The sequence below is a fragment of the Heliconius melpomene genome, chromosome 7, assembly GCF_056956725.1.
Source record: "Heliconius melpomene rosina isolate 202511_hmr_F chromosome 7, ASM5695672v1, whole genome shotgun sequence".
Taxonomy (NCBI): Eukaryota; Metazoa; Arthropoda; class Insecta; order Lepidoptera; family Nymphalidae; genus Heliconius; species Heliconius melpomene.
This window is the reverse complement of record NC_140395.1, coordinates 9,567,896-9,578,953: the sequence shown is the minus strand read 5'-3', so window position 1 is coordinate 9,578,953 and position 11,058 is coordinate 9,567,896. Positions and strand designations below refer to the sequence as shown.

The following is an 11,058-nucleotide window of genomic DNA, read 5'->3' as shown; positions in this document are numbered from 1 at the left end:
TCTTGAAAGTGTCATTTATTTAACTTGTTTGATAGTAAACAACTATTATAATTGTATATGTTTTACCATTAACATATTTTTGTGGGGGTTTCTAGGCTTTTTTTCGTGGTCCGTTTCGTTTTCGTTATGATGACAAAAGAATAAGTCTGCTTAAAATCCTGTATTATATTAAAAAAAACTCTTAGATGAGATTCAGATATAAAGCTATTTAGTTTAAGCAAACCATACCTTTATCAGGTTAAAATGGTGTCAAAATATAAAGAATAAATGTTGTTTAGAGATAAGCTTTTATATAGGGAATGTGTGCCGTACATATAGTTTATCATTTGTAGTATATTAAAGGAGTATTTTTAGTGTTTGCAAACATGTAGTTTTTGTTTAGGATTATTATATTTTATTAAGAAAGTAAATAATTTTCATTTTTTAAACTACGATAATTTTTTTAGCTTAATTTTCTCAAATCAGGAAACAAATATTTCTTAACTTATACGCAGCAGCTGTATAAAGATTATTATAATAATAATTGTTTGGCTTAAAGCATGTTTAATACATGAGTATCTTTTTTATTAACCCTCTTCTAACGCATTCTTCTCCACCTACAACCTAGTGTCTGGGCAGTATAACAATCTGGTTTTTCATATAAATATACCTATTTACGTATCCACTAGTACTGGATATCGTCGTGATTTTTTTTTTATATTGTAAATTAACTTTCTATTTTAAAACCCTCGTGCCTTAGAGTTGTTATAGCATTGGTTTCTGTGTAATTAAATTGAGAATAATTTATTACATGAGCGTAGGTAACTTTAATACGATGAATGTTTGTTTATAAGCAGGCATAATATTGTGAACTTAGAAGTTCATAGACCTCGCGACTATATAGTATATATATTTCATTACATCGACAATATTAATATTATATGAACGTAAGACTGTTTGGAATTTGAAATTCCGCTACCGTAATAAGATCCGTGTCGTTGCCCTGCTGAGCTGCTTAATCTTTGCAAACTTTGCGATTGTTCTTTCCCCTTTGAATATTTTTGGACTTGGATAAACTTCGATTGTTTTTATTGTTTCATACTTTTTAAGGAAAAAAGGAACCCTTATAAGATGAGACTTTGAGTCTGTCTGTCAAGAATCTTTATCTCAGAAACGCGTTGAAATTCCAATCATATACTCAGATCTACGGCCCCATGATCTCCCTAAGATAAAATGTATTTCTACATTTTCTTAAAATATATGCCCGTAATAATAAAAGATATGCGCGTTTATATAGCAAAAAACGCGTATTTCGACATTGTAAAGGAATCAAAATTAATGGTGTACTTCCTGTAGAATTACAATTATGAAATTCGTCAGCTACCATCTATAGGTAGTACTAGTTCAGGAAAAAACTATATATTTGTGGTTTAATCCTAAAAAATAACAGAGTTAAATTGGGGGCAAATTGGTATTAAAGGCGCTCTAGCTTTTTTATGGTATATTAGGGCACTGAGGTACCCCAAAAGATCCCTTAGGATCACTTTGTAGACCGTCTGTTCGTCTTTCACGTCCATTCATGTCGAGATAGTGTCAAGCTGAAATTAATATTAAATATTCAAGTTTATAGTCCATAAAAGAACAGAAAAAATCGAGCTTCCAAATCGTAATGATACGATACGATACGAGCTTTTACTGGCTTAAGCTTAGGCTTAATAAAAAATTGGGGATTTATTTTTCATCTTTCGAGAGACTCAGAGTAAGCAGAGAGTAGTGAGCTTAGTGTCAAGACATTAAGTTCTTTATTTTCCAGCAAAACCGTAATCACTCAAAACAAAAAGAGGACATAGAAAATAATAAATAATCTTTATATATAAATAAATCCGATATAAAACTGGGACATGTTGTTTTGCAATAGTGTCCTTTGTATGCGCAATACGGCTTCGTGAGAAAAGTAGTCCTTGCTCTCATTACAAAATTGTATAAACGAATACCCAACGAAGAATTGAAAATAAACCATAAAAATAAATCGACAATAAAGAATTCTTTGACTATTATCGATAATATTTGGTTTATCGTAATTGTAAAGAAATTATGTAAAAGTGTAATTTTTACATATAGTATAATATTGTAAAATGTTATATATAAATATAGTTTTCGGTCAGTTTCTTTTAATGTTATCTCTGACATGGTAATGTCTTAAGTCATGTTAAAAGTCACGTCATTGTCATGTTGCGCCTGGGCCGACCTGGCGAGCGAGAGCTCTTAACTAACGAAAGAAAGCCACAACTGGCATAAAAGTTCGATTTGTAACGCATTTACCCATTCAATATTATTTATATTTTTCTATAAAAGCGTTTTTTACTAAAAAAATTTAGAATTGTCAACTTTTCTGGCAAAAGCAAAATTTAAAAAATATATACATAATTTGATTTATAGGTTGATTCATTTAAAAGTTTCAGGTGTTATCTATTTTGAGGATTTTTCGAGGATTGGTTGGTTGACTATTTAGTTACACAGAGTGACATGTCACTTCACAAGAACGTTAGCGGGAAAGTTCTCGTACGTAAAGATAAAACGATTTTGCCAAATTGTGGCTTTAGTCATAATTTTTTTTATGATATTAAGAAATTATAATTTTTTACATGTCAAAAAAGCCTTGTAAATCTTTTAAACTCTCTAACTTATATATAATTTGTAAAGGAAAATTCAACGGATACGACGGGGTAATGACCTTGAGGTAAGTTCTCTGTCTTGAATTACGAATCATTAATATTGATATAATAACAAATAGATTAGAGTAAGAAGAATTTACTTAATCTCGTCACGTTCATTTATATTTATAATGACCTTTGAGAGATGGCTTTTGTGTATTTTTGTACATTGTGGGTGCCAAAATGTCGCTATTCAGCTCATAAAAATGCTAATTCGATTTAAAAATATATTTGAAAGAGCATAATACAATATTCTTTATATGTACGTATATACATATCTAGATGTTTAAAAGGTTCCCAGGTTCCCTCTGCCTACCCAGCTGCGTTCAGGATAGAGCGTGAAGCTAAAAAACGACATTCTTCGCTATAAATACCCCATGTGCAAATATATATTATGTTCACGCAGATTATTTCCCTTGTGCCAGCCAGCTTTTGAATAATTATGTGCCTACAAATATTGCGGTATTTGCGAAACTTCAACCAATTTAGAACTTCCTACGTCAAATGGTTTGTCCATGTCGAAATACTGTATACAATTTGAGTAAAACATTGACCATAATAACCTATCAATCTCAACATGACTATAAATACATCCTATATTTAAAAATATAAAAAGATATTGTAATTTATTTTATTTTTAAAATTATAATAAGTAATTATTTGCACTGTTTTACAAAGTAATATCTGGAACCTGATGAATAACAAAAGAAATGAAAGTCGGATTCACCCACCGAGGCTTCCGTATCAATTTCAGGATTGTATGTCAAAGGGGACAGAAACTAAACTAAACTTAAGTCTCAATCATTTTGATAGATAAAATGAACAAATATAAGCTTGTAAAGTTTTTTTTTGGAAATAGCCAAGGCAAACGAACGTACGGGTCACCTGATACCGACCAGCCACCACCAGCCAGCACCAGCCCACGATACCGTGTAAGACCAGAGGAGCTACAGGTGCGTCGTTTCTACGAAATACCTATAAATTTTCATATGTTTATTTTTTTTGTAATACCTACTTCTTGTCAAGGGACGATGCAAGTAAATATTCACGCTATCTCGAGACAAATGGTCTTCTCTAGACAGACAGATAAACGGACAAAACAGTGATCCTATAGAGGTTCCGTTTTACCGTTTGGGGTACGGAACCCTAAAAAAACATTATTACATTGTGCGAATTGATAATCTAAGTCAAGGCAAATGAAATTCACACATATATGAATGTTGTAAATATTTTGCTATTGTTATTCTTGCAAAAAAAATATTTTTTTTAAGCTTGCAAAATGTGAATCTCGTGTGTAACATGACATTGTAGTCATACAATGCTTAATTGCCGTTATTTTTATTGTATATATTATATACGATGTGCTTAGTACGTAATTACTATACTGTGTAATTAATATTGTGAGTTTGAAATATTTATTTAGATTTCTGGTTCTGGTTTAATATTTTTTAATTGTTATTTATTGTTTCACCAGTTGGTTGGTCCTATATCAATTAATTATATCATTTTTTAATATGAAATAATCTTTTTTTGCTAGGCAATTATATGTTTAATTTCATCAAAGATTATATAGACCTTTATTCAAAGTTCATATTATATTAAATATACATCTCGTGTGGGAATCGAATTTACAACCTGTCGTGTTTACAGTCGTACGCTTTCTACGTCTCTAAATATAAATTCTTGTATGTTGAGAAGATAATTTTTTAACATAGTAAAAAAAGTTAAAATAAGACTGTTCATATGCATGGGTAATTTAGTATCATTATCTCATTCAACTTAATATCAGAGAATGTATAAATCATTAATAATTTTAACCTTGAAATTTTCCCTTCACAACCTTTAAACTTATTACGTTTATTACATCTATGAAAATACATATATAAAATGAAAGATTATTTAAAAACAAAATTGAGGCCAGACGTGGCGACTGTAAACGCGTCAGGTTGTAGGTTTGATTCCCACTTGAGAAAAATATTTAATATTATTATTTCTTCGCTTTGGTGTAAAGGCAAAGTGCGGCGTTTAGTTTCGCCACTACAACCATCGCGTAAACAATGGTACGCTTTCCCACTGTATCATATAAATATTTATCTTTTTTGATTATTAGCTAAACGTAGATATTGCTAGCCAGATAAAAAAAGCTAAAAAGAATAGTTTTATGTTTATTCTAATTAGATACTTTTATAAAGTAAAAAAATATTAGATATTTCACGAACTAACTGAAACTATTATTAAATCACTTGTCATAAATGTCAGATTTTGGAACAAGTTGATAGTAACAATTGAAGCATCGTATCAAGTCATCGTCGTTTTTCCATATGAAAAATTCCATTTTATATTCTCCATACACTTTGGGTACTGTAAAGCTTGGATTGTCTAAGAAGAAGCTATCAACTTGATATGTACCCTGGAAAGAACATTTTTTGTGTCTTAAGTAAAAACTTCAATATAAACTTCGAAGAAGAAGAAGAAATGTTATATGTTTTTTTTGTTTATAACATAAACACTTAAAGTAAGAAGTTGTAAGTTAAGAATCTTCATTATATTTTATTTATTTTTATAAAAAGATTCATATATTATGTATAGTATATACTTACGGCTAGAATAGGACAATCCTTGTGCCCAGTTGCATTCAAAAACTGGTTGAAAACTTCACCAAGTGTTAGATGAAATGCCTCACACAAGGGTTTTTTAATTAATGTGGAACCTTGCTTGTACCCTCCTTCTTTTTTTAAAGAACCTTTGAATTCTATCTGTATAAAATATACTATACATATATAATTATGAAACTAAAATAGTATGTAAAAGACTGAAAATATCCAATTTTTACAGTTACACGAATATAAGAGATTATTAATATAAATACAAATTATAATTTTACAACTTACAGTTAGAGAGTTGTCGATGTCATATTCTGTTTCTAAAAGCATATCAAATACGTGAGTTGTTCTATTAAATTTTCTTTTAGTGATAGCCAAATCTATACCTTTACTTTGTTCTGCATCACAGTATTCTAAGTATTGGAAAACAAGGTCAGCTGGACCCTAATATAAAAAATAAATAATAAAAAAATATTGTTTCATTATTGCTATTTTTTTAAATTAACGGTAAATGTAATATTTATTAATCCTTATCGAAACATTTTTACATAGCAAAAGTTGTAAATTAAAAGAGATTTCTTTTCCAATTGGATTAGAGCCATTAGAAATATGTAAACACTTGAAAAAAAAGGAATAATAAGAAAATAATCAACACCTACCAGCATAGGACCAACTAAATTACATTTACTATTCGGAATAAATGAATATACTAAAAATATTGAATAATATTGGTAAAAGCAACACATTGTGAGTATAACTAGAGTAAGTACAGTTTAATAATGGTTTTTATAACATACTATTAATTTGCGTGTCCATTGTTCCCGCGATATCATCGTTTCCCATTGATTGAAACGTTGAGATAAGTGTAGGTGTTTATTGTGTTTGTATAATATTTTATTATTATTACAATATAATTAATACTTTATTATTATTTTAACTACTGACAGGTTAAAATTATGACGCGTAAAACATAAATCAATTTTAAAGTAATAAAAGCTAAATATATTTAAAACGTGGTTAAAAGTGGTACTCTTCCTTAACGAAACGAAAAAGCGACAGGTCCTTTCGGAAGTGTTGTTAGCGACAGTGTGATGCAGTTAAATAAAATAAAGAATCTTCTAAAACGAGTGCACCTTTCCACAGTGAAATTGTTTCAGTAAATAATAATAATTGAATACTACTATTATAATTTATATTTTTCAAATTGAATATAAGATTTACCTTGAAAAATTAGTTATCAAATAGGCAATCAGTAACTAACTACCGCCTAAACTACCGCCTAGAACAAACACGCTCCATATATTTAAAAGATAAAAATAGTATTAACATATCCAACAAATGTAACCTAGAAAAATACATTTAAAATATACATTTTACATACGTAACACATATTTATAAATACAGCATTGTGAAGGCCAGTCGGATAACTCTGTGATTCATCTAAAGTTCAATTTATTGTTGATTTATTAGACTACCAAACAAACTGGTCGCTGCTATTGTAACCAGCATATTCATGCACACCTTGTTATAATGACATAGAAATGAGTCACTACTTCTATTTCTTACCCTAAAATTTTAATTTATGCATTTTTGTTGATGCACACAGCACGGTAGGCAGAGGAGACCTAGTGCTAAGACACTCCGTTCCCAATCCTGGAGGCATTGCGTGTTGAGTGGCGTTACACAACGCCGTGCTTTTCCTTGACACTAGAGCGAAGAAATGAAAATATAAATTTAAATAAATATATAATTTCCTCGAGTGGGAAGCGAACCCTAACCCTGTCGTGTTTACAGCCACTCGCTTGTGAGCCGCCGCGACGACTGGCCTGGTATTTTAATATGATCAAAATATAAAGCAAAACAATATTATACTTTAATCTTATTGACCAATTTTGTTTACTTTCAGTTAAAACCTTATCATTGCATAAAATATATTAAACGTAACAGATATCAACTATACTCGTTATAGTCCAATTCCTGTTTAAACACATTTAATATTTATTAAGTATATTTTAGTAAAAATGTATATATAATTAGAATATTTTAATAAAAATAAAATAAAAATAATTAAATACAGTATTTCTAGATAACTTTTGATACCGCCGTACACCAATACCTACATAGCCAACATGCCGTGAAAATAAATTGCGAGGTAACACACATACACCTAATAAGGAATTGCTTTATAGTCAATTAATACGCTTTATATTGTGTTGATTGTATCTAATTAAATCAAATCAAAAGTCAAATCAGCTTCACGCTGTATCCCGCACAGCAGGGTAGACAGGATCCTAGGGTTAAGCTACTCCGTTCCCCACTTTCTGCTGAATTCTGGAGACGAATATTCTTCAGATAGACGAAATGGATATAGAAATGTAAATAAATAGTTCACTTCCTCGAGTAAGGAACTAATTATTTGGTATAGGTTTGGTTTTTTTTGTTTATAACAGCTGTTCTTTGGCAAATCCCTTTAAATTTAGAGAGACAATAAATTTAAATATAAATAGAGCAAATAGAATTTATAGACCATCGGTATTATATTATCTATATATATAAAATCGAAAGGTCACTCACTCATCACGAAATCTCAGAAACTACAAGTGCCAGGAATCTCAAATTTTGCATAGGAGTTACTTATACGACGTAGGTGCTCGCTAAGACGGGAATTTGCAATATTCGACTTCTAAGGGGTTGTTTTTGGGGTCGAAAGTTTGTATGAAACTTCATTACTACAAATGCTAGGAGTCTCAAATTTTGCATAGACATCACTAGGACGTAGGCATGGAGGAAGAAATTAATAATAACATAGTTCACGCGGGTGAAACCGCGAGCGGGCCGCTAGTAACTTATATACGATGAAAAAATACTGAGGGAAGCTTAAATCAATTATTAAAGAAATATCATTTAAATGTACAATTGAGATGAAAGCTGTACTTGAGACAAACCTACGTGATTTTTTGTAGTGCCTTATTATTGAAAAAATAATATTTGTATAGATATTATTGATAGCAATAAATAAAAGAATAAGGAAAAATTATATATCCCATGTTAAAATTTACTAATTGCAAAATCCAAATCAGCTTCATGCCGTATCCCGCTCACAGCAGGGTAGAAAGGGAACCTGGTGTTAAAACACTCCGTTCCCCACTTTCTGCCGAAGTCTGGCGGCATTGCCTGTTGAGTGGCAGAACTCAACGCCGCGCTTTGCCTTGACACCAGAGCGAAGAAATGAAAATGTAAACGTAAATAAATAGTTCACTTCCTCGAGTGGGTATCGAACCCACAACCGTCGCGTTACAGTCACACCCTTGTGCCGCTACACCACGACCGCCTCAAATAATTATTTTACTAATTGCAATCAAGACTAAAGTTACAATAACTTGAAAACAGGCTTGGAGGCGACGTTCGACCTAAACCTTACATTCTTAAACTGGTGTGCGAGTGAGGCAGTACTAGTAAATATATATTTTTCAGAACTCAATACCTCCAGAATTCGGCAGAAAGTGGGATACGGAGTGTATTAACACTAGGTTCCCTCTGCCTACCCTGCTGTGTGCGGGATAAAGCGTGAAGCTGATTTGATTTATATGTTTTTCAAAATGAAATTTCATCTTGTATAAACTTTAATATAGTTATTAGATTATCTCAAATGTCAGGAAATGGTCTTTGGTCAGCCAAGATATCGCGCTTGACCTGATTTTGAATCTGTGAATTACACAATGGCTTAGTAAAAGGCTTAGTACATACTTTCAGCGATTTTATTTATTTTATATATAACTAGCGGACGCGCGCAGCTTCGCTTACGTATTTAGGGGTGAATTCTAATAAACCATGAAACATGTGTTCAATGAAATATTTTTAAGAGTCTAAATTTCAAATTTTATAAAAATCGGTGGCGATTTAAGATTTTTTCATACAAACTTTCAACCCCTTATTTGCACCCTTATGGAAAGAATTCTAGAAAACCATGAAACACGTGTTCAATTAAATATTTTAAGAGTCTGAATTTAAAATTTTATAAGAATCGGTGCTGATTTAATTTTTTGCCCATACTAACTTTCAACCCCTATTTCGCCCCTTTAGGGTTAAAATTTTCCAAAATCCCTTGTTAGTGGATGTCCAGATTACGAAAGTAAACATTTGTCCAAATTTCACGTTTCTACCATGAGCGGTTACGGCTGTGCGTACGTCTTACCTCAGTCAGTGAGGACAAGTCCTTTTATATATATAGATTATATATATATATATATATATATATATATATATATATATATATATATATATATATAGATATAGTTTTTTATATAGTTATTAATCTAGTTGTCTTTAAGGTAAGATATATAGGAATCAATGAACTGTTCACCATTTTAATTTTATATTTATTTATTTTTATTTTATTTAATTATTTTAATGTTAAAAAGCCATTGAAAACTTGATTAAAATGTTAACTCTTCTTATTCAAAATATCAGCTTCACGCTGTATCCCGCACACAGCAGGGTTGGCAGAGTGATCCTAGTGTTAAGACACTTCATTCCCCACTTTCTACCGAATTCTGGAGGCAAACCGTAATCCTTAATTGAGACACATAAGGGTAAAAAAAATATTAAGAAAACCCCTTATTCCTACGCCCATGTGTGTGCCCTAGCCTAACACTACTTTATCACTAAAGAACGCAATCACGCATAAAAGAACTTAAGTTTGCAAATTATCTTAAATGTATGAAAGTTGCAACATAACTAAACCACGTGCTATTGTTTGCAAAGTTTATCTGAGAGTGATCTAAAACTGTTTGCCATATTGAGAAACTGTTATATATCTTAGTTGCCACATTTCATTTTATTATTATATTTAATTAAATTTCTCTAACTTCAGAGATTATCGTTACAATTTTATTTCAGTTATCTGGATTCAAAGTTATGTGGACAGTGGATAATAGTGTTTTAGCACTAGGTTCAATATAGAATATTTTTGATCAATTAAGCTTGTTAAGAATAGGAATCGGCTTTGGAAGGCAAAATACATATATGTATATGTCTTATTGTTAAATAAGTAACTTTCGGTTTTTTTTAGAATTCACGCTCTATCCCGAGCAAAGCAGGGCAGAGAGAACTTGGAAAACCTAGTGTTAAGACACTCCATCCCCATTAAGACACTTCCGTTCCCCATTTTCCGCCGAATTCTCGAGGCATTGCGTGTTGAGTGGCGGAAATAAACGCAGCAAAACGAAAATATTAACCAACAACCTGTCGTACGCAATTGCCTCTGTGCGACGACGGCCTCGTTTCTTTAATATTTAAACTATAACCACTTCCCATAAAGTATTTATAAACATATACTTAAGTAGATATGAAAAATGCAATTGCGTTTCGTTTGGTAATAAATTGTATAATTGTTCTATTATTGATTTGATTTACTGGATATAAATGCATAAGGAACAACCTTACCTAGATACATTGTAGGTCACGTTCATTGTTCATATATGAAGTTGTATTAAAAAAAAACAATTGTTAATAATTGTAAAGGTAGTTTAAAATTGTTAACAATTGTTTTATATTTTCTTAAATTATATTTGTATTAAATCTATGAATTATAATGTTGAGGCCGTCATGGTGATGGGGCACAAGTGTGCGTAAACACGACAGTACTGGGTTCTATTCCGGCTTAAAGAAATGAAATATTTAATATTTTCACTTCTTCTCTCTGGTAACAAGGCAAAGCGCGGCGTTAAGTTCCGCAACTCCCCAAGAATTCTGCAGAAAAT

General features: G+C 31.1%; 1 protein-coding gene across 1 annotated transcript; it reads right to left on the bottom strand.

Moving 5' to 3' along the window:
- Positions 1 to 4,902: 4,902 nt before the first annotated feature.
- Positions 4,903 to 6,039, bottom strand: LOC146537771 (uncharacterized). Its single transcript, XM_085187933.1, has 4 exons — positions 5,956 to 6,039; positions 5,585 to 5,740; positions 5,294 to 5,449; positions 4,903 to 5,103 (listed from the first exon to the last, which is right to left on the bottom strand). Exons 1-4 carry the CDS (start codon positions 5,959 to 5,961, stop codon positions 4,933 to 4,935), a joined length of 489 nt encoding a protein of 162 aa, XP_085044059.1. The 5' UTR covers positions 5,962 to 6,039; the 3' UTR covers positions 4,903 to 4,932.
- Positions 6,040 to 11,058: the final 5,019 nt, after the last annotated feature.

Coding starts and splice junctions, on each gene's coding strand:
- LOC146537771 (XM_085187933.1), bottom strand. Junction 5,450..5,584: donor ACATCGACAACTCTCTAACT/GTAAGTTGTAAA, acceptor TATTTTATACAG/ATAGAATTCAAAGGTTCTTT. Junction 5,104..5,293: donor AGGATTGTCCTATTCTAGCC/GTAAGTATATAC, acceptor TGTTCTTTCCAG/GGTACATATCAAGTTGATAG.